This window comes from Pseudorca crassidens, chromosome 1, assembly GCF_039906515.1.
Source record: "Pseudorca crassidens isolate mPseCra1 chromosome 1, mPseCra1.hap1, whole genome shotgun sequence".
NCBI classification, from domain to species: domain Eukaryota; kingdom Metazoa; phylum Chordata; class Mammalia; order Artiodactyla; family Delphinidae; genus Pseudorca; species Pseudorca crassidens.
In genome coordinates this window covers 67256850-67281474 of record NC_090296.1, presented here as the reverse complement: position 1 = coordinate 67281474, position 24625 = coordinate 67256850, and the positions used below count along the sequence as shown (strand labels likewise).

General features: G+C 37.8%; 1 protein-coding gene and 1 long non-coding RNA gene across 8 annotated transcripts in view; one reads left to right on the top strand and one right to left on the bottom strand.

The window, feature by feature from the left end:
* Positions 1 to 24625, top strand: part of NUBPL (NUBP iron-sulfur cluster assembly factor, mitochondrial) — a 333446-nt gene that overhangs the window by 72890 nt on the left and 235931 nt on the right. For 3 of the 6 annotated variants that reach the window (XM_067738380.1, XM_067738364.1, XM_067738397.1), the window contains exons 1-3: positions 8184 to 8312; positions 8886 to 9033; positions 12515 to 12549. In XM_067738380.1, coding sequence (XP_067594481.1) covers positions 8205 to 8312; positions 8886 to 9033; positions 12515 to 12549 — 291 coding nt within the window. In that variant the 5' untranslated portion in view covers positions 8184 to 8204. The other 3 variants (XM_067738386.1, XM_067738373.1, XM_067738401.1) reach the window with 3 other exon arrangements.
* On the bottom strand, positions 761 to 8361 carry LOC137225165 (uncharacterized). 2 transcript variants are annotated; one of them, XR_010943716.1, is made up of 4 exons: positions 8042 to 8361; positions 4290 to 4414; positions 2590 to 2805; positions 761 to 1069 (listed from the first exon to the last, which is right to left on the bottom strand). It is a non-coding gene; the product is annotated as an uncharacterized lncRNA (long non-coding RNA). The 2 variants fall into 2 exon arrangements; XR_010943715.1 differs by having other exon boundaries at positions 2590 to 2686; positions 8042 to 8356.

Below are 24625 nucleotides of genomic sequence, written 5' to 3'. Positions count from 1 at the left end.
ATGCCACGGAGCAACTAAGCCCCTGCGCCACAAGTACTGAGCCTGCGCTCTAGAGCCCGCAAGCCACAACTACTAAAGCCTGCACACCTAAAGCCCAAGCTCTGCAACAAGAGAAGCCACTGCAATGAGAAGCCCGTGCACCACAATGAAGAGTGCCCCCCACCTTGATGCAACTAGAGAAAGCCCGAATGCAGCAATGAAGGCCCAACGCAGACAAAAAAATAAATAAAAAGAGAATCACCTATAAGAAATCATATATTGACTATATTCTTATTTTTTAAAAAAATATTTCAATCTTTTCTTTGTGGATTACGCATTTTTAAAAAATTTATTTTGCTTATTTATTTGGCTGTGTCGGGTCTTTAGTTGCAGCATGAGGGGTCTTTGTTGAGGTGTCCGGGATCTTTCGTTGATGCACAGGCTTCTCTCTAGTTGTGGTATGCGTGTTTTTCCTCTCTCTAGTTGTGGCGTGCGGGCTCCCGAGTGCATGGACTCTGTAGTTTGCGGCATGTGGGCTCTCTCATTGAGGCGTGTGAGCTCAGTAGTTGTGGCGGGTGGGCTTAGCTGCCCCAAGGCATGTGGGATCTTAGTTCCCCAACCAGGGATCAAACCTGCGTCCCCTGCACTGGGAGGCGGGTTCTTTACCACTGGACTACCAGGGAAGACCCCTTGACTATATTCTTATTGAAGTCTGGGTTACTGAGTAGTATTAGTTATCTATTGCTGTGTAACCAATTACCACGAACTTGGTGCCTTAAAACAACACATTTATTATCTCACAGTTTCTGTGGGTCAGAATGTAACAGAATCCATTGCTTCGTGATCTCTCACAAGACTGCAATCAAGGGGTCAGCCAGGGCTTGAGTCTCATTTGAAAGCTCAACTGGTAAGGATCAATTTCCAGTCTCACGTGGTTGCTGGCAGAATTCAGGTCCTTGCAGGCTGTTTTCCTGAGGACCTCAGTTCTTTGCTGGCTGTCAGCTGTTCCTTTCCACGTGGCCTTCTCCATAGGCAGTTTACAACATGGTACCTTGCTTTGTCAGAGCCAGCCAGGAGGTCTCCTAGAAAACTAGAAGTTACAGTCTTATGTAATGTAATCACAGAAGTGACATCCTATCACCTTTGTTGTATTCTGTTGGTTAGAACAAGTTACGTGTCCTGCTCACACTCAAGGGGAGGGGATTACACAAGGGTGTGAATGCCAAGAGACAAGGATCATTTTGGCTATCTTAGAGTCTGTTGGAAAAGAACTGATTAATTTGACATATGACATAAGCTACAAGGAGAGACGTCCACTAAGAAATTGTACTCAATTAATTCTATAATCCAGAAGGAATTGGTGGGAATGGCTTAATAGAATTTTCCAGTTAGCAATACAGCATCACAAACAAATAAAGGTAAACTACTAAGCACATTACTTTTTCTTTACTATTCTGCTCTTTCTCCAGTGCTGTCAGCTGTGAAATGAGATAGCCTACATCAGACCCTGGAAAAGTGCTAGAGTTGTACTTCAGAAAAATGTTAGAGGAAAATACAATCATATATATATGTACATATATGTATATATATATACACACATATATATATATGTTTTAGCAGTAAATGGTATATTTCAGCAGCAAATGGTGTTGATTTTGTTATATTGATAAATGATATCTATTAAAAATGTCATTTTCAACAGCACATGCCAGCACGTTGCCTCACAAAAATAGCTCGAGTTAAATAAAATAGTAATTCTTGGATATGATTAGAAATTCACAAAAGAGATTCAGTGTGGCATTAATGTAATAAGGTTGTTGACTTTGAGTACTTGACAAAACTTCACCAGGTAATTAAAAGAGCTCTTTGTATTCTTAACAAGTCAAAACAGCAGCTATTAAACAATTTAGAACAATTATGCACAAAATGAACATTTTCTGTGTAAAAACATTTTTATCTGTTTTGAAGACTAGCAAAGACTGGAAAGCCTAAGATGGGAGAGATTAGTAATTATCACTTCAGTGTTTGGATTGTTGAGTTATAGTTAGTGGATGGCCTCTATGACTGAGAATAAGTTCCTTAGCCTGAATGGGTGGTCAGGAAAATCCTATTTTGTTTTTATTTTTAAGCTGCAGAAGAAGATGCCATGGAAAATGGACCCAAATACTGCCCGTAAGGTTGGTTGGTATGAACTGGAGCATTTCCAACAGCTTAAGAGTTGTGTGGAAGGCTTTGGAAGACAAAGATACACTTCATAGTTTTAAGTTTGCCAGTCTGTCTTAGAGCACATTGATATTGTAACCCTTAATGTCGGTATTTCTGCTCTATTGCTCTAAATCAGACTATATTTTGAGACATTAGAGTGATTTGGTAGGAGTTCTTCACTTACATAAAAGGATTGAATAAATTTTGTGCCTGCAAAAATTTATTATGACATATCATGTATAATATCTATGGTTAATAAATCCTAAATAGAAAAGGTCAATAAATGAATTGACGAGATTTGGTACTACAATGCCAAGTAGACTAAGATATTATGTAAGCCACATGATTATAGAGGACATTCTCACATTGTGGTCGCAGCTTAAAACAGACAAAAATCTACATTACCTCCTTTTTCCTGAGGAAAATAGAACTTCACATTCGCTGAAGTGTAGGTTTGGTATCTTGATGGGGCTCTGCTTTGTCATTGTCCTTGGAATGTTCTCTAAAGTACACAGGAAAATTCTCTTCTGAGTACAGAATGAAGTAATGTTTTAGCAAAGTCTTGTAGAAACTTATGTCTTCTCATCTCTAGTATGCAATTGAAGGGTAGGAAGGACACGGCTGAAAAAATATAGGTTTGGTACTTGGAGAAAATGAAATAAAAAAGCAAAAGCCTGGGAATACTAAGGCCCTGGGTATAACACGTATTTGCCTGAGGTGACAAATACTTTTCCTAAATTCTGATAGTGTGGCTTCCATTTCAGGATAGGATCTTCTTTGAAGCTTTAAGCATTAAAAAGAGACTATATTCAGTTATAACATGAGTCCTTGACCTTTGTCCAAGGATTCAGTTCAATCTTATAAATCAGAAATTCAAATGTCAAATCACCCATGATTTATCCTGCTTTGGATACTGGCATTTAGAAACCCATCCTGTCTCATTCTAGAAGTGGATTTTTAGTCATTTGGAGGCGTATTCCCAGATGCTCATTCAGTATAAGAACATACAGATATCTCCCCCTCTTTTACAAAGTTCACTTTATGCCACTTTGGTTTTATGAAGGACCTATGTAAGTACCTATTTTCACTAAATGAAAGAAATCTGAAGAGGATTTTTGCTTTTATGAAAAAAGGTGAAAAGTGAAAATAGCATTCAGCATTTATTTTACAGTGAGTGGATATGGAGGCAGTGCCTCCCTGAGCAGCGAGAGTGGCATCCCAAGCTCCTTCTTCGGGAACTACACTCAGCATCTCAGCATCAGGCTACCATAGCTTTGAACTGTGTCTGTGAACATCTGGGCTTTATCTTGATTTATTTTGTGCATCTGTTAGTAAGATGTGTCCTAAGATGATTGCTTCTTTGCCTTTCACCATTTCAGCTTACAAAAGGTTTCATAGGAAATCTCTGTACATACATTTGCTTTGTGTAATTAAAAAAAATAAGAATGAGGAGCTTCTTTTTTTTTTTTTTTTTGCGGTACACGGGCCTCTCACTGTCGTGGCTTCTCCCGTTGCGGAGCACAGGCTCCGGACGCGCAGGCTCAGCGGCCATGGCTCACGGGCCCAGCCGCTCCGCGGCATGTGGGAACTTCCCGGACCGGGGCACGAACCTGTGTCCACTGTATCGGCAGGTGGTCCGTCAACCACTGCACCACCAGGGAAGCCCAAAGAGCTTCTTTGACGGGACTACTTTATGTGAGCTGAGGTACTGAAAGGCCAGCAAAGCCTTCAATATGGGAAAATCCACAAACTTTCTAGACCAGGTTTCCTACAGAGAGACTGGCTCATTGGAAAGCTATTCTCCTAAGCAGAATTACTCTATATTTTAATGTGAAATTTGTATTAGATGAAGATAAAGCCAGTTTCATGCTTAGTCATGAATAGAGAGATTTGGAAACAAATCACACCATGGGGCAAAGTAGGGTCAATGAATGGGGTTGTCATTTAGACAAGTCCATAGATGGGGTGGGGTTTTCTTTTCAGGGAGCCCTTTGAGCAGGATGAGAGGTTCAGTTGGGGACAGTCACCTTAAACTGAAGGAACTAGCACTAGTTTTCGAGCTTTACTTAGAATATTCAACAGAGACTGGAAACTGTCCACAATACCTTATTCTTCCTTAGTGAGTTGAGCAAAGGAATGAAACACTGAGGCAGTCCTGAGGCTTATGGGCAGGGAATAAGGCAGGCTCCTCATTTGTGGGTATCTGAACTTTCAATGAGTCCTTGGTCACCTGAGAATATAAATATATACATACATATATGTATATATATATATGGATATATATGTATTTTAGGGAGAGTAATCTAGCAGATACAAATACTTCCTTTCTAGAAAACAGTATAAGATATTACCCCACACATAGGAGACATACAAAACAATCCTCTTTGTTTTGATCAGTATTTGTAAAATTCTCTCAGGGTGGTAGAAACTTAATCTTGATAAGTACAGATTCCACCATAGATACCAGGGTTGTGTCTATGTAGTGTCCAGATATCCACATGGTGATGTGAATTTAATCCTCAAGGTCGTTATCTATCCACACCAGCATCCATTGTGATGCCACACGCTTAACCATGAAGACTGTTGCCAAGTCTTGACCATTTTCTTGACATTAAGCTCTCTTTAAGGATCAGCTTTCTCTCAGCCAGTCCTGTGGCTCTTTGTAGGGGGCAAACCCTATGAAGCTGCCTCAGGCTGTCTGCCTAAACACAACACTCAACCATTTTCATTCTGTGGTCCTGCCACTACACTGAGTTCTGTCTGGGAATGGGGGCATTGATTTTGTTGTTCTTACATCCCCCAAACTGATTTGGGGTTTTCTTGTTCCCCTTCCTCACTGGGGCTGAATCTTGGGGGAGAGGCAGTAAAAGTGTATGGGGTTCTTTCTTAGGAGCTGTAATAGGCACAGATTATTCTCACTTCAAATGAAAGAAATCCTAACCAACAATGGTTTAAACAATTAATTATCTCACACAACAAGAGGTCTGGAGACACAGGCCAGGACTGGCATAGCAGCTTCACTATATAACCAGGAATTCATCTTCCTGCCATACTTCTACTTTGTTACCCTCAGCTATTGGCTTTTGTCATTGTGTTTGTCACCACTGTGCTTGTCATGTCCGAATGGGGAAGGGCTATATGAGGTACAAGGAATTATAAGGGGAAAATCCTCTATAAATGTTACAAAATATATCTCACCATGGTTACAAGTACACAGAAACCCACCCAAATTAGGCCAAGGTAGAAAGAGAATTTGTTGGTTGGATGTAAGTATATCTCATGGACCTAAGGATAGGAAGTATAGCTGAACTTCACTGTGGACTAGAAGCAGGAACTGGAAAGCTGTTATGGATCAGTACAGCTGTTATCCCTTCCTTTTCTGGGCACATGATCTCTTATGGTCTGCTTTATTTTTCTTTCTTGGCATTGGCTTTTTCTACTTCTCTGTGTACAAAGTAGAAAATGGTCACTTTAGCCTTATCAGTTCAAAGGCAAACTAAGATTGAGTAGCATCTCTTTTGCTTTCAATTCTCTGGGGAAAGAATATGATTGGTCCAATTTTGGTGGTATGTCAATCTTTAATCCAATCAGTGACAATGGGGATGGGGTCAAATGACTTAGCAGTTCTTAGGAACTAAGGGAGAATACTCTTGAGAAGGGACCATGTGTGTGTGTGTGTGTGTGTGTGTGTGTGTGGCAGTGGTTGTTGGAGAAGAAACAATGGACAGCTCTACTACTCTCGATACCCTAATCTGCTGAAGGATAAATCAAATTAACCATTCATTCATTCTACAGACATTGGTCTCACTTGTTCTTCCCCTTATGCTCTCTCTCAGAGTGTCAGTACCGCTCATCTAGTTGCCTATATTATAAACTCTGTACAACCCAATAAGCAACACAACAGCTAATATTTATTATGTGTACTATGTGATAGGCATTCTATGTGCATTATTTTAAATTCCACCGCATAACAACTCTACAAATAGGTATTATCTATTTTATAGATAAGCAAAGTGAAATTTAGAGGTGTTAAGTCAAGCTTTCAACATCTCTTTCGGATTACTGCAGTAACCTCCTGTCTCCCTGCCTCTGATCTGACCCCTCCTATCCTTTTTCTGCCTGTCAATCATAGTGGTATTTCTAAAACACAAATCTGATCGTGCTGCTTTCCTGCTTAAAACCCTTCTATGGTTCCCTCAGGATAAAGTCCAAATTCCTTTGCATGATGTATAAAGCCTTTCATGATCTGGGTAGCTATCACCCTACCAATCTCTATCCTTATCTCTTTCAGTCTTGCACCTCACAGTCTATCCTTAAGCCACACAGATTATTTGCAGTTCTTAACAATTCATTTCTTACTTCTGCACAACAACCCTGTAGCCATTCTCCCTGCTGACTCCTACACATTACCCACATGCAGGATTAAGCTTAGATGTTACCCTATTCAGAAGCCTTCTCTGATTGAATTCAGTGCCCCTCCTTTATACTTTTGTATCACTCAGTGATTTTCTCCTATACTTATCACACCATACTGTAATTGTTTGTAAACTTATTCTGTCTCTTGCACTGGATTGTAAAGTCATTGAGTGGAAAGATAATGTCAGGTTTAGGTTTAGGTTTATGTCAGGTTTATTGAAAACCCTAAGATTAGGGTAGTGCTTGGTGCATAATAGTTGCTCAATAAATATTTGTTAAATGAATGAATCTTTGGTAGAATTCTGGAAGAACTCGAAAAGCTACCTGGAGAGAAAGAGATATTCAATATTTCTTGTTTAGTAAATGGATTATTCTGACAGCTATTTCCCCTTAGCCCTTTTTTTTTGGCTTATAATTTATAAAAATTGAGCAGATGCAAACTTAAAAATTGATAAAATTAACTGTGAAAACACATCACAAAGTAATAAAATAAGAAAGTGATATAAAACAATAAGTAATGGTGTTAAACCTAATGTAAGAATGCTGAATGCAGTGACAAAGTTGTGAGATTGGGGGAGAAAAAGCAAGGAACTGAAAATTCTTTTCACTGCTTACTAAATTGAATGTATATTGCTGGTAATATTTCATTTAATTCTTACAATAATTCTTCGAGGTTGATATGTTACGCCTATATTAAAACTAAGGAAATTAAAGATCAGATTAGAGCAAAATAAACTGAATGATTACACAAGAAACTCTCTACAGATAAGCACATAAAAGAAATGAAAATCAGCCTTAGAAAATATTGTGGAGAATATGCGAAGGTAAACCACCCTACACCCTAAATGATTCTTTTCCTGGGTCTGGGCTCCTGTATCAGCTTTCCAGCTTTCTCTCCTAAAGCGATTTCCTTCACTTTCACCTTCTTTGAATGTAGGGATATGTCCTTCCTTTTACCTGGTTGAATTCCATCTCCTTCCTCAAGCTTTGTCTCACTTTAAGTTGCTTCTTGAGTGAAATTTGCTTCATCAGACCCGCTTTCTGATTTAATTAAACTTTTTCGACGCTAGCAAAGCACCCCGACTTCTCTCTCCGAGGATTATCAGCAACACAGCAGTAAATGTCAACGCAAAGCCGACTATTACTGTAGATCACTCAGGGGGAAAAAAAAAAGATAAAATCCTTAACAGTGGCAGTGTTTAAGTGACTATATTCTGCCGTGTGAGAACGCCTGGAGTCATTTTTAACTTCCACCATTTCCTACGTCTCAATTGGGTCAGTTTTCTAAACTTTCTAAGTCTCAGTTTTCTTACCTATGAAAAGAGGATCCTAGTAAAAGTCTCCTACCTACCTACTCCAGAACTCCTGTGAGGGCCAAATTAGAGGAGGTACGTGAAAATGCTTCCCAAACATTTGGTAAAACGCTGTAAAATGTTTGTACCTGGCTACAGACGAGATCACGACAACAAATTGTATTCCTGTGTTGAAGAAACTCAAAGGAGGCTAGTCGTTAAGGAGAGGAAGCCGAGCGTTGCCATGTGACGTCATCACCCAGCGCTTGCCGCGACGGTTTCCGGGTTGGGCTCAAGGCAGCCTTCTGCGTCATGGGGACTTGGCGGCGTTTGCTGCTTTTTGGGGGGGCGTCGCTTCGGGGCTGCGGCGGGGCCTGTGTCCCGCTTGGGGGAGGCCGAGTGTTGGTTTGGGGGCGCCAGGTCCGTGGTGCTGCAGAGCAGGTGGAGGCGGGCGGGTCCGAGACGCTGGGGCGCCAGGGCTGCGGGTGCTCTGCAATTGCCTCTTGCCGAGGACTCACTTCACTGCCTCGTGGGCACCCGCCCACTTGGCGGCTCAGTGAGACCCCAGTTCTGGACGTCCTCATTTTCCAGGCGGGCCCCCAGTGAGACCAGGTCGAGGCTTAGAGGGGCGTAAAATAGATGGTTAGAACATGGATGTGTGACTTGCACTTGTTTTCTTAGTGTTGGTTTATTTAGAAAATAGGTTAAAGAGAAGGAAAACACGTGGAGGATTTAACTCCGGAAAGAGGCAGCTTACTTTCCATTTTTAACGTCTGCGTATCCTGGCAAATAAATTTCAATTTAAACAATGTGTCTGTGCAATTGTGATCAATAGCAATAGGTAAATAACACTAAAGGCCTAAATAGTGGAGATGAGGAGAATTAGAGTAGAAAAGAAAGCCCTGTTAATTGCAAATACCGAATTGTTTTTGCTTTTACAGCGTGATAATGGAGATGGCTTGATTTAAAACTGTTTTTTTTCTTCCTCTTAAGTTCTCTGGTGCTGAGAGTGAGACCCTAAAACAAAGAAGAACACAAATCATGTCTCGAGGACTTCCAAAGCAGAAACCAATAGACGGTGTCAAACAAGTTATAGTTGTGGCTTCTGGAAAGGGTGGAGTTGGAAAGTCTACTACAGCAGGTATTATAGGATATTAATTCTCATCTTGAATAGGACTTTATGCCAACTGGCAAGTGCACAATATTAAAATTATAGTTTTGTTCTTAAAAAAGTATTTGTGAAGTTCCTAACAGCTGCTTCCTTAGGATGAGGAGTTGGTAGTGATTGGGAGCTTAGATTTTTGGAGTTAGACAAAACTAGATATGTAGCCAGGTCTTTGACTCCTTAACTGAGGAAAAGGTGGTCAGGTTGCCCATTACATCTTCAGTTTACTTAACTGTAAAATGGCAATGATTATAATCTTTTTCATAGGATGGTTATGCAAATTAATTAAACAAGCTGACTACTTAGCCCACTGTCTCATACATAGTAAGTACTCTATATTTGGTTGCTGTTATTATTATTATTAAACATTTAGTAAGTTTAACACTAAATTTATTTCTGTTCTTTGACGTTATTTTCTAGTCTTTTTCAGTGTACACATAGCTAAGTAGTTGCAATGAGATTGTTTACATTACCGTGGCTTATTTTCATTTAACCATAATATAATTTTCAGCATTTATAAAGTCAACATAGATCTAATATTTGAAAATGTTTTAATTATTTAAAATATCTTTTAAGCTTTGTATCTTTTATATTAATATACTGGAGCAGAGAATTTGTTTTTTGGTGGCTTTTTAAAATTGATTATAGATTTCATTGTGACTGAAATGCTGCTTTCAGAACCCATAAAAGAAGTGCCCCCAGAAATAGAAGAGTTACCATCCAAGACTAATGACCAGGTATTCCCAGATGTCTTCAAAAGAAACTTTTTATTTCTAACAAAAATTTTCAGTGTAATAATGTAAAAAGGTAACTCCCCTCCTCCCAATTCAACTCAACAGAGGCAACTTGTATTATTAATTTGGAGTCATAAAGCTCTCAAGTCTTATTGTTGCCTCATTTAAAATTTTCAATCATTTTAATAGGAATGGCTTAATTCAGGTCTTATCCAACCTATCTTTTTTGCAGTTGATTTAAAAAAAGTAACCATCCTTATTTTATTTTGTTAATTTTGGCACAGTTCTACACTGTTAAAGATCGTTTATGTATTTATGTATGTATTTTTTTTAGCTTTTGACTCAAATTTCTGCATTTTTTTTAAATTGAAGTGTAACTGATGTACAATATTATATAAGTTTCAGGTGTACAAGATAGTGTACAATTTTTAAAGGTTATATCCCATTTATAGTTATTATAAAATATTGGATATATTCCCTGTGGTGTACAATATTTCCTTGTAGCTTATTTATTTTATACTTAGTAGTTTGGACCTCTTAATTACCTACTCCATCTTGCCCCGCCCCCCTAAGATCTCTAAATTTTTTTTCTTTTTTTCTCAGATAGTAACCTAAAGTTGGGGCATATATGTACCTTAAAATTCCTTAGTTCCATTGAAACCAATGACATTTTCAAATAAAAAGGGCCAGGTACAGAGTTCTGTGACTTTCACTAGAGATCTTGTGTCTTGACTCAGAGCCATATTTGGTAATTCCTAGATGCAGCAGTTTTATAGTTGTACAACCAGCTACAAATCCAACTGTATAGTGTTATTAGCTCAGTTTTTTCCCATTTTGACCTGAATGTAATTGTGGAAGAGTTTTTCAGATGTTTTGAAGAAATTAAGATTTACTAAGTATTGTAGTTATGATAGACCCCTGATATACTATTTGATAGATACTATATTATTATTAAAAATAGTTAGTGATTGTTCTTAATGAATTCATGCTATATCCTACACATTTTGGCTTTCTTTCTTAAGGATCTACAATCCACCTATTTGGTATTTTGTTTTTCAAATTTGGAAGCTCTTAGTTTTTGGTTCTAGAATCCACCTCTACTTGTGTTTTGAAAGTTCAGAGTACATTTACCTGTATTCAGTGGTGTGACTCCTTTTGCAAGCTCTGTGTTTACTTGGACTGGTTAAAGATGGAAAGTGTTTTCGTGATAATAGCTATAAGTTCTTTGGGTTTTGTGCAATATAATTTGTTGGGCCTGTAGGCTAGCACTTGTGTAAAACAAATTGTTTATTGTTTTTGGTTGTAAGATCGTCTGTTACCATGGAATGTGACAGCAGTTAGACAGGAAAATATATGAGAAAATGTACAGTGTTTGACACATAAGTGCTTCAGTAAGTGTCCCTTCCTTGCGTTTTTTTCTTTGTTAGCATCATACCACTTGTCCCAAATAATTGGCCTATATTGTTTCATAACAGCTCTATCTGCATACATAAGCCTTAGAAATAGATTATTTCTATGTAACTCTGTTGGTATTCTATTTCTTTCCATTATATGTATTTATTCCTGTTCCAAACTATCTCAAAATACTTCCTATTTGAATATGTATGCTGGAGATATTTTGGATTAAAATGATGACATTTGATTAATACAGACATGCTCTGTGATTCTATTGTGTAAATGCAGAAAGACCCTTACATTAAAATGAATTACTCTCTGAAAGTTTCTGCCCAAAAGTTGGATTATGTTTAACCTGAAATTCAGAATTATTTTATAATTTATAAAAATTAATTTGTCAAGTGCCATGCCTTAGGCATAATACTATAATACATACAGTATTTGATTTAATTCTCACAACAGTTATGAAATAGGACCTCATTTTATAGAGGAAGAAACAGGCTTGGAGTAAAATATTCTACTCAAGATTATAAAACAGAGAGTGGTGAAACTGGGGTTTGAACCAGGTCATCCTTGAAAGTTTATGCTCTTAAATACTTTAAAGGAAACAATATCGGCATCATTTATAACACTGTTCTGTGAGGAATTGTGATCCACAGTATGAGGGTCTATTTATTTATCAGTTTTGGGAATGTGTTACTTTTGAACCTCTTTTTCATCTCAGATGTAGCATATCCTTATTGCTGGGCTAAAGGTGGTTTTGGGGACTACTGCTTTCCCCCTTTATGTCTTTGAGATTCACTAACAATAGGCACTTTTGGGAAAATGTTTCACTGCCTTGCCTTTTACCTTCCTCTCTTCCCTCTGCTCACTGGTCCAAACTTTCATTTACGTGGGTATTTGTGAGTTAGATATTTGGAATTCCTGCATTACCGGCATTTATTTTTAAAAAGCAATAGGATCACATCCATTTTTATTTATTAAAAAGTAGGTAATTTTTCCTCAAAATATATTTTTGAAAATAATTGAATGATATATACCATTAACATCATTTAAAAAAAACTTGGATTATTTAAATACAATTGTAACAGATGATAAATGGATTAATTAAAATGATAATTTGGGGGCAGACATCTACTGTTTATGTTGAAATGTTACTTTTTTTTTTGTGTTTTTTACTTTCTATATTCTCTCCATGTCCTTGTTTTTTATAATGGAGATATATTAAAACTTTATTTGCCTTGGTTGTTACATTCAACATATTAAAAGACAATGAATTTTAGTAGAAGGAAAGTTACTAAATTTAATTACTTTTTTGTTTCTTACAGTGAACCTTGCACTTGCTTTATCAGCGAATGATTCGGTAGGTGTTTATTAATAGAAATACTAATTTATTAAAATGTTTCTTAAGGCAATGATTAAGAGCATACTGATGTTTTTCATTTACTCTGTTGGGCATATAGTGTAGCTCTAGTCATTTGCATGTCTTTAAGGAACTCAAAAATCTGCCGTAAGTACTGGTTATATTTAATAATGATGATGAACATGGAAGGGACCACTAGTCAAGGAATTCAGGCAGCCTCTAGAAGCCAAGGAAATGGCTTTTTCCTTAGAGCCTCCAAAAGGTATGTAATCCTCTCAGCACCTTAATTCTAGCTCATTGAAACCTATTTTGAACTTCTGTGATAATTTCTTACAGTAGGAGTGGGAAACTGATACAGGAAGTCAATTTTCTTAGTTCTTAAATTTCTGAAGATGTCTTTATTTTGCCTTAATATATCGTAGTTTGACTAGATGTAGAATTCCAGGTTTACAATAATTTCCTCTCTGAACCTTGAAAACAATATTCCATTTTCTTCTAGCATGCTAATGAGATGTCTGATGCTAGTCTGATTTATATTGCTTTGTAATAACCTGTGTTTTTCCCTTTAAAGCTTTCAAGAGTGTTCTTTATGTCTTTTAAGTTTAGAAATGTCACAAATACGTGTCTGGTTGTTGGCTTTACATTTTTTTTACCTGTTTGGAAATTGGCCAAGCAGTACAAGGCTTGAGTCTTTTTCAGCTCAGGGAAAATTTCTTCATTGATTACTTTTTGTGATGTGTTTGTTCTTTCTCCAGAAACCTATTAGGTAGATATTGACCCTTCATGCTTGTTAATTTTTCTCTCATGTTTTCCATCTCCTTGTCTTTTGCTCTGTGTTTTGGAAGTGTCTTAGACCATTTTCCACACTGCTATATTGGGTTGTAGTTGTTATTTAGCCCTTCCAATTTTTATTTTTAATTTGGAAATGATATTTTTTCCAGTTTTCCAGAACTGTTTTATTTTCCAATTTCTATCCACTTAAAAAAAAAAAAAGGTTGCATCATTCGTTTGAGTCTCTCTGAGGATGCTAATTAGAATTAATAAAAAATGTTCCTTTTAATGATCTCTATTTACTTAGCATGGTGGTTCTTATAATGTGGTCCTCAGACCAGCAGAATCAGCATCACCTGGGAACTTGTTAAACATACAAAATCTTGAGCCCCAGCCCTACTGAATCAGAAACCCTGAAGGTGGAGTCCTACAGTCTTGTTTTAATCAGCCCTCTAGATGATTTTGATGCATGCTAAAGTTTCAGAACCATGGATGTATTGTTTTTTAAAACTCTAAATTGCTGATGGGACCCTGTTTCGTTTTCCACTGTGATTATATTTTTAATTTAGTTTTAAGCTATTTTTTCCTCTTGTTTCAATGGGAATTTGGAAGAGAGATATTCATGTACGATTAGGCAACCTTACTGAAATAAAAGCCAGTAATATATTTTTTTCTTGGCTGCGCCCTGCAGCATGCGGGATCTTAGTTCCCCAACCAGGGATCGAACCATTGACCCCTGGAGTGGAAACTCAGAGTCCTAACCACTGGACTGCAAGGGAAGTCCCGCCAGTAATACTTTTTAAAAAATAGTTTTTATTAGAGTACTTAGTTATCTTGGAGAAGGGACCCCATCTTCCTTAAAGAAGGGAGGAAACAAGGAAAATTCAATGGATGAGAAGGTAAATAAATTCATAGGTGTGGGGATCTTTTAATTTGGTTATCATTTCAGCCAAAGCTTTGATTCTTAAGACAATGCGAAGTAATTATATAAGAAGCAATCGAAGGATGAAAAGAATAGTTAAAAAGGGGTTTATTCCTCCATGTTAGATGTTGCTAGTTTTGATGAGATGGTAGCTCAGATTTTTTTTTTCTTTTTTCTTTTTTTTTCCCTTTCAGGGAGCAGGGATGGTCAGCTTCATATTTAATGCTTTAGATGTATGACAGGGAAATAAGCAACAAGGAAGGAAAAGCAATGTTTTTCCCTGGGCCAGTTTTTCAGAAAGCATTTTAGTGTCCTTAAGTGTTTTTAAATATGTTTGTAAAATCTACTTTAGGAAGGGCTTAAGTATTCTGTTATCCAGATGAAGGTTTTTTTTTTTTCATTTCTTGATATTTTGTAGCAAAGTTAGTTTAGAAATTAAAAAGAAGATAGCCAGGAAATTTGAGCAGCATGCTATGGAACTCAAAGATAATCTGACATAATACAGTGTTTTACAATTGGCTACTGTCTTGTCCTCTTTATATATACTTAGGAAAGACCACTTTTATACAGCATGTATACTTGATTAATAGTGTTTTTATTTGGGAGCAGCATGTTTGGCTTAAACTGTGATCTGCCAGAGGACTGCCTGTGTATAGAAAAGAAGATAAATCATATATAAATATATGATTTATATGTATCTGGCAGTCTTATAATCTGTATTGCCTAACTTAAGATGTTATTAATATTACACTTATTTAGAGGACATGTTTGGTCTTTAGGGAAAACTCAAGGTTCCTCCAAGCCCTTCTTATTGCCTGAGCTGATATATATAGATGGCTTATGTCCAAGGACATTTATTGGGACATGGTACTAGGGTATGTTGCTTTATGGGCTGAAAACCTCCAGTTAGGATGGTGTCTTTGGAGCTGATCTAGTGATTCATTCCCATGGAGTCTTAATTGCATGGAGCTTATATTGTAAGAGGGGTCTCTGACCTGCTTACCTTTAGGCCAACTTTTGTTTTTTTACATCTTTATTGGAGTATAATTGTTTTACAATGTCGTGTTAGTTTCTGCTGTATAACAAAGTGAATCAGCTACATGTATACATATATCCGCATATCCCCTCCTTCTTGAGCCTCCCTCCTACCCTCCCTATACCATCCCTCTAGGTGGTCACAAAGGAACGAGTTGATCTCGCACTAGCTATCTATTGTACATTTGGTAGTGTATATATGTCAGTGCTACACTCTCATTTCATCCCAGCTTCGCCTCCCCCCCAAACCCCCCCCCCCCCGGCCCCGTCCTCAAGTCCACTCTCTACATCTGTGTCTTTATTCCTGTCCTGCTCCTAGGTTCATCAGAACCAGTTTTTTAAAAAAAATTCCATATATATGTGTTAGCATATGGTATCTGTTTCTCTCTTTCTGACTTACTTCACTCTGTATGACAGACTCTAGGTCCATCCACCTCACTACAAATAACTCAATTTCGTTTCTTTTTACGGCTGATTAATATTCCATTGTATATATGTGCCACTTCTTCTTTATCCATTCACTGGTTGATGGACAGTTAGGTTGCTTCCATGTGCTTAGGCCAACTTTGCCAAAGACCTTGCTAACCCTTTTCTCCTATTTTCCTTGGGTTGGTACTTGCCCCTTTTCAGCATTGGAGTGGGAAGATCTAATAAGATTAATTTGTTGGTCTAGGGGAAACAGGTCTAGGAAGTTATTCATTTTACTTTTAAAGTTGGCCTTATGATCTCTAAACTGTGTTATGTAAACCCCAAGGGGTATGCAAGATAGGCCATTGGAATGTAGAAGGGAAATTTATCTTTTCTTTTCTTTTTAAATTTTTAAATTTTATTTTATTTATTTGCTTTTATACAGCAGGTTCTTATTAGTTATCCATTTTATACATATTAGTGTATACATGTCAATCCCAATCTCCCCATTCATCCCACCACCACTCCCACCCCCTGCCACTTTCCCCCTTTGGTGTCCATACGTTTGTTCTCTACATCTGTGTCTCTATTTCTGCCTTCAAACCGGTTCATCTGTACCATTTTTCTAGGTTCCACACATATGCATTAATATACGATATTTGTTTTTCTCTTTGTGACTTAACTTCACTCTGTTTGACAGTCTCTAGATCCATCCATGTCTCTACAACTGACCCACTTTCTTTCCATTTAATAGCTGAATAATATTCTATTATATATGTACCACATCTTCTTTATCCATTTGTCTATCGATGGGTTGCTTCCATGTCCTGGCTCTTGTACATAGTGCTGCAATGAACACTGGGGTGCATGTGCCTTTTGAATTATGGTTTTCTCTCTAGGTATATGCCCAGTAGTGGGATTGCTGGCTCATATGGTAATTCTATTTTTAGTTTTTTAAGGAACTCGATACTGTTCTCCATAGTGGCTGTATCAATTTATATTCCCACCAACAGTGCAAGAGGGTTCCCTTTTCTCCACACCCTCTCCAGCATTTGTTGTTTGGAGATTTTCTGATGATGCCCATTCTAACTGGTGTGAGGTGATACCTTACTGTAGTTTCGATTTGCATTTCTCTAATAATTAGTGATGTTGAGCAGCTTTTCATGTGCTTCTTGGCCATCTGTATGTCTTCTTTGGAGAAATGTCTATTTAGGTCTTCTGCCCATTTTTGGATTGGGTTGTTTGTTTTTTTAATATTGAGCTGCATGAGCTGTTTATATATTTTGGAGATTAATCCTTTGTCAGTTGATTCATTTGCAAATATTTTCTCCCATTTTGAGGGTTGTCTTTTCATCTTGTTTATGCTTTCCTTTGCTGTGCAAAAGCTTTTAAGTTTCATTAGGTCCCATTTGTTTAGTTTTGTTTTTACTTCCGTGACTCTAGGAGTTGGATCAAAAAAGATATTGCTGTGATTTATGTGAAAGGGTGTTCTTTCATGTTTTCCTCTAAGAGTTTTATAGTGTCCCGTCTTACATGTAGGTTTTAATCCATTTTGAGTTTATTTCTGTGTATGGTGTTAGGGAGTGTTCTAATTTCATTCTTTTACATGTAGCTGTCCAGTTTTCCCAGCACCACTTATTGAAGAGACTGTCTTTTCTCCATTGTATATCCTTGCCTCCTTTGTTATAGATTAGTTGACCATATGTGCGTGTGTTTATCTCTGGGCTTTCTAGCCTGTTCCATTGATCTATATTTCTGTTTTTTTGTGCCATATTGTCTTAATTACTGTAGCTTTGTAGTATAGTCTGAAGTCAGGGAGTCTGATGCCTCCAACTCCATTTTTTTCCCTCAAGACTGCTTTGGCTATTTGGGGTCTTTTGTGTCTCCATACAAATTTTAAGATATTTTGTTCTAGTTCTGTAAAAAATGCCATTGGTAATTTGATAGGGATAGCATTGAATCTGTAGATTGCTTTGGGTAGTATAGTCATTTTCACAATGTTGATTCTTCCAATCCAAGACCATGGTATATCTGTCCATCTGTTTGTGTCATCTTTGATTTCTTTCATCAGTGTCTTACAGTTTTCTGAGTACAATTCTTTTACCTCCTTAGGTAGGTTTATTCCTAGGTATTTTATTCTTTTTGTTGCAATGGTGAATGGGATTGTTTCCTTAATTTCTCCTTCTGATCTTTTGTTGTTAGTGTATAGCAATGCAAGAGATTTCTGTGCATTAATTTTGTATCCTGCAAATTTACCAAATTCACTGATTAGCTCTAGTAGTTTTCTGGTAGCATCTTTAGGATTCTCTATGTATAGTATCATGTCAGCTGCAAACAGTGACAGTTTTACTTCTTCTTTTCCAATTTGTATTCCTTTTATTTCTTTTTCTTCTCTGATTTCTGTGGCTAGGACTTCCAAAACTATGTTGAGTAATAGTGGCACGAGTGGACATCCTTGTCTTGTTTCTGATCTTAGAGGAAATGCTTTCAGTTTTTCACCATTGAGAATGATGTTTGCTGTGGATTTTTCATTTATGGCCTTTATTATGTTGTAGTAGGTTCCCTCTCTGCCCACTTTCTGGAGAGTTTTTATCATAGATGGGTGTTGAATTTTGTCAAAAGCTTTTTCTGCATCTATTGAGATGATCATATGGTTTTTATTCTTTGATTTGTTAATATGGTGTATCACATTGATTGATTTGCATATATTGAAGAATCCTTGCATCCCAGCATAAATCCTGCTTGATCATGGTGTATGATCCTTTTAATGTGTTATTGGATTCTGTTTGCTAGTATTTTGTTGAGGATTTTTGCATCTCTATTCATCAGTGATGTTGGTCCATAATTTTCTCTTTTTGTAGTATCTCTGTCTGGTTTTGGTGTCAGGGTGATGGTGGCCTCATAGAATGAGTTTGGGAGTGTTCCTTCCTCTGCAATTTTTTGGAAGAGTTTGAAGAGGATTGGTGTTAGTTCTTCTCTAAATGTTTGATAGAATTCACCTGTGAAGCCACCTGGTCCTGGACTTTTGTTTGTTGGAAGATTTTTAATCATAATTTCAATTTCAGTGCTTGTGATTGGTCTGTTTATATTTTCTGTTTCTTCCTGGTTCAGTCTTGGAAGGTTATACCTTTCTAAGAATTTGTCCGTTTCTTCCAGGTTGTCCATTTTATTGGCATAGAGTTGCTTTTAGTAGTGTCTTAGGATCCTTTGTATATCTGGGGTGTCCGTTGTAACTTCTCCTTTTTCATTTCTAATTTTATTGATTTGAGTCCTCTCCTTCTTTTTCTTGATGAGTCTGGCTAAAGGTTTATCAATTTTATCTTCTCAAAGAAGCAGGTTTTAGTTTAATTGATCTTTGCTATACTTTTCTTTGTTTCTATTTCATTTATTTCTGCTCTGATCTTTATGACTTCTTTCCTTCTACTAACTTCGGGTTTTGTTTATTTTTCTTTCTCTAGTTTGTTTAGGTGTAAGGTTTGATTGTTTATTTGAGATTTTTATTGTTTCTTGAGGTAGGATTGTATTGCTATAAACTTCCCTCTTAGAACTGGTTTTGCTGCATCCCATAGGTTTTGGATCATGGTGTTTCATGGTGTTTTCATTGTCATTTGTCTCTAGGTATTTTTTGATTTCCTCTTTGATATCTATAGTGATCTCTTGGTTATTTAGTAATGTATTGTTTAGCCTCCATGTGATTGTGGTTTTTACGTATTTTCTGCCTGTAATTTATTTCTAATCTCATAGCGTTGTGGTTGGAAAGGTGCTTGATATGATTTCAATTTTCTTAAATTTACCGAGGCTTGATTTGTGACCCAAGATGTGATCTATCCTGGAGAATGTTCCGTGTGCACTTGAGAAGAGAGTGTAATCTGTTTTTGGATGGAATGTCCTATAAATATCAATTAACTCTATCTGGTCTGTTGTGTCATTTAAAGCTTGTGTTTCCTTATTAATTTTCTGTCTGGGTGATCTGTCCATTGGTGCAAGTGAGGAGTTAAAGTCCCTCACTATTGTTGTGTTACTGTCAATTTCCTCTTTTATAGCTGTTAGCAGTTTCCTTATGTATTGAGGTGCTCCTATGTTGGGTGCATATGTATTTTTATTTGTTATATCTTCTTCTTGGATTGATCCCTTGATCATTATGTAGTGTCCTTCCTTGTCTCTTGTAACGTATTTTATTTTAAAGTCTATTTTATCTGATATGAGTATTGCTACTCCAGCTTTCTTTTGATTTGCATTTTCATGGAATATCTTTTTTCCATCCCCTCACTTTCAGTCTGTATGTGTCCCTAGGTCTGAAGTGGGTCTCTTGTATACAGCATATATATGGGTCTTGTCTTTTTATCCATTCAGCGAGGTCTGTGTCTTTTGGTTGGAGCATTTAATCCATTCACATTTAAGGTAATTATCGATATGTATGTTTCTATTACCATTTTCTTAATTGTTATGGGTTTGTTTTTATAGGTCCTTCTCTTCTCTTGTGTTTCCCACTTGGAGAGGTTCCTTTAGCATTTGTTGTAGAGCTGGTTTGGTGGTGCTCAATTCTCTTAGCTTTTGCTTGTCTGTAAAGCTTTTGATTTCTGCATCGAGAAATTTTACTCTACCCAGCAAAATCTGAATGAGATCCTTGCTGGGTAGAGTAATTCTGGTTGTAGGTTTTTCCCTTACATCACTTTAAATATGTCCTACCATTCCCTTCTGGCTTGTAGAGTTTCTGCTGAGAAATTTGCTGTTAACCTTATGGGAGTTCCCTTGTATGTTGTCATTTTCCCCTTGTTGCTTTCAATAATTTTTCTTTGTCTTTAATTTTTGTCAATTTGATTACTATGTGTTTCGGCATGTTTCTCCTTCGGTTTATCCTGCCTGGGACTCTCTGCACTTCCTGGACTTGGGTGGCTATTTCCCGTGTTAGGGAATTTTTCGAGTATAATCTCTTCAAATATTTTCTCAGGTCCTTTCTCTCTCTCTCCTCCTTCTGGGACCCCTATATTGTGAATGTTATTGCCTTTAATGTTGTCTCAGAGGTCTCTTAGGCTGTCTTCATTTCTTTTCATTCTTTTTTCTTTATTTTGTTCCACGACAGTAAATTCCACCATTCTGTCTTCCTGGTCACTTACTCGTTCTTTTGCCCCAGTTATTCTGCTATTGATTCTTTCTAGTGTATTTTTCATTTCAGTTATTGTAATGCTTATCTCTGTTTGTTCTTTAATTCTTCTGGGTCTTTGTTAAACATTTCTTGCATCTTCTTGATCTTTGCCTCCGTTCTTTTTCTGAGGTCCTCTATCATCTTCACTATCATTGTTCTGAATTCTTTTTCTGGAAGGTTGCCTATCTCTACTTCATTTAGTTGTTTTTCTGGGGTTTTATCTTGTTTCTTCATCTGGTACATAGTCCTCTGCCTTTTCATTTTGTTTATCTTTCTGTGAATGTGGTTTTCATTCCACAGGCTGCAGAACTGTAGTTCTTCTTGCTTCTGCTGTCTGCCCTCTGGTGGATGAGGCTATCTAAGAAGCAAGTTTCCTGATGGGAGGGACTGGTGGTGGGTAGAGCTGGGTGTCGATCTGGTTGGCAGAGCTCAGTAAAACTTGAGTCCCCTTGTGTGCTGATGGGTGGAGCTGGGTTTGCTCCCTGTTGGTTGTTGGGCCTGAGGCGACCCAGCACTGGAGCCTACCTGGCTCTTTTGTGGGGCTAATGGTGGACTCCAGGAGGGCCCACGCAAGGGCTACTTCCCAGAACTTCTGCTGCCAGTGTCCTTGTCTCTGAGGTGAGCCACAGCCTCCTCGCGCCTCTGCAGGAGACCCTCCAACACTAGCAGCCAGGTCTGGTTCTGTCTCCTGTGGGGTCACTGCTCCTTCCCCTGGGTCCCGATGTGCACACTGCTTTGGGCGTGCCCTCCAAGAGTGGAGTCTCTGTTTCCCCCAGTCCTGTAGAAGTCCTGCAATCAAATCCCCCTAGCCTTCCAAGTCTGATTCTCTAGGAATTCCACCTCCCATTGCCAGACCCCCAGCTTGGGAAGCCATACGTGGGGCTCAGAACCTTCACTCTAGTGGGTGGACTTCTGTAATATGTGTTCTCCAGTTTGTGAGTCACCCACCCAGTGATTATGGCATTTGATTTTATTGTGATTGCGCCCCTCCTACCATCTCATTGTGGCTTCTCCTTTGTCTTTGGATGTGGGGTATCTTCTTTGGTGAGTTCAAGTGTCTTCCTGTCGATGATTGTTTAGCAGTTAGTTGTGATTCTGGTGCTCTCGCAAGAGGGAGTGAGCACACGTGGAAATTTTTCTTTTTATTAATTTTTATCTTTTAAAATTTATGTTTTTGTATATACTCATTATACTAAGTTAGTATAGTAGCTCTAATAAAAATATCAACAGATATCTTAACATATATTGAGGTTGTATACCTAAACATTTTTTACTGATTGGGGTGCATGATCAAAAAAGTTTGGGTGTCACTGGCCTAGGCTAAAGGAATTTCTGTGCTGGATCATACACCAGTGAAAAGAAGACTACTTTGTAGATGGAGGTAAAGGCCTTATAGGAATAGAGTGTGGGTTTTCCTTGCCTTTTCCTTGCCCTTTGCACTTTCCTTTGAGGATGTAGAAGGTAGTATTGCAGAGAAGAATTTGGGATTATGTCATGTGTGCCATGCATCTAAATATTATATCCCATGGTATGTTGGAGCTGGCTCATGCTTGTTCTGAGAGCTGATTGTTAAATTTCCAAGAATTTTGCAAACCAGTTGATATCATGTTGTTAGCTTGAAATAGGCCATGGTGGGAGTATTTAAACCATAGAAATCGGAAAATACTGAAAATTAGACTCCCCTCCTCACCTTGGGCCATTGTTAAACATTTACTGGCATACCCACTGGTCATACATATTGACAGTCATATATTTTAGTTTTTCTTTTTTCTGTCTTCTTAACCACCTTTATTATGGATCTCATTTTTCTACAGTATAGATTTAATAAACAGTGAGAAGTGCGCTGAAGCTGGAGAGGGAAAGGTAAAGGTCACCAGAAACTACTGATAAGTTCTGTGAGATTCCTAAGTCAATTTATTTCTGTTCGTTTTAGTTCAACAGACATTTATTGAGTGCCTGTAACACTCATTGCCAGACACCCTGGGTATAAAGAAAAGTAAACATGCCTACTAAGACTACATTCACAAAACAGTGTTTTGTGTGTGTACATATAATTATATGTGTATATATCTCTGTGTATGTCTGTGTTTGTGTATTTTGGTGATTTATAGCTGAATTAGGTTTAATAATAGTTTTTCCTGTGGGTAAGTGTAAATTAAAGTAACACTTAATAAGGTTTTATTGTGCTTTATAACAGAGTAGACACACTGTGTACTCTTAAAGTTTTTATAATCTAGTAAAGACAAGGGGAAGATAAATGTCTTAAAATGATGAGCTGTGTTCAAGGTCAAATGTAATAGTGTTTCTGTCTAAGGTGACTAACTTTTATTCCAGAGAAAAGCAGTCTTTTTTCATAGAGCATGTTCGTGAACATAATTGTATTTGCCTCTCACAGAACCCTGTAATGCAGTGCACTTAGTATTTATCAGTTTTACAGTCTTATTGATTCTGCCCTAATCCTTGTCACATTTCATCAGCCAGCAAATAAACTTTTTTAGTCTCTGCAATATTTTTCCAATATGTATCTTTCTATTTTCACTGTTCCCACTCTAATTAAGGGTCACATTACTTCTTTTTGGCTCATTCATTGAATTATACCTCAGACAGTTATTGAGTGCCTGCTCCTTCCCAAGCACTTTGCTACTTTGGAGGATTTAGAAATGAATAAGACATAGAAATGAATAAGCCCCTTTGAGGGACTCACAGACCAGCAGACCACTGCAATGACCTCTTACCTGCCCAAGCTCAAATCCATTCAGTACATAATGCCAGATTACTCTTACTTAAGCACCACTGGAACCTCATTTTCTCCCCACTCAGAGTCACTGCTGAATGCCTTTGCTGGGATTCAAGATCCTCTATGATCTGGCTCCCATCCACCTTTCTGGGTTTATCTTCAGCTCTTCTAAATGGTCCCTGTGCTCTAGCAAGTCAGGGTTACTTGCTGTTGCCAGTTTGGGCTTGGATATATTATGTTCTTGGTAGCTCACAGCCTTCTATGTTTCTACTGGAGCGTTCTCTACTTCTTCTTCAGCTTTACACGTTCTATCCTCCAGGCTGCCATGTATGGCTATGCTGGTTATATCCTGCCCAAGAGTACTTGTCAAGGGAATCGAGTGATGACAGAAATCCGGGCTACCCTCCTCTTCATGTGCACCCACAGACTGCTTTCTAATTCACACAGAGGCACTGTCTGAGCTAGCCTTACCCTGAGAGGCAGCTTAGTGAAGTGCTCCCCTGAATTCCCTCCAAGTGAGGGTCTTTTTTCCATCTTGTGAAATCCAATAGCACTATTTATTGTTACTATTATTATGTACCCATGTAGCCATTCTGGCCATTTTGATAATAACAAATAATAAAACTAACATTTATTGAACATTTATAATATGTCAAGCACTGTTCCTCATGACATGGTTCTTAATTCATTTATTCTTCATAGCAACCATATAGGAATAGATACTATTATGATCCCTGTCGTAGATAAGAAGCAGAAGCACCTGGAGGCTAAGTATTTTGCCCAAGCTTACCCAGGAAGTAAATGGCAGAGCCAGGTTTGAATGCAGCCTAGATCCTGTGCTATTAACCTACTTGTTATACCGCTCCTATGTTGTCTAGATTCTTATGATTCAGAGCTGTGTCGTCTTTATTCTTGGCTATCCTTAGCAGCTAGCACAGTGATTTATGACTTAGGAAACAGACAACAAATGTTTGCTACATGGATGATTTGCGTGCATAGATGGGTTTAATAGTATGTGAGTGCAAAGTTTTGTTTTGTTTTGCTTTGGTTTTTGAGG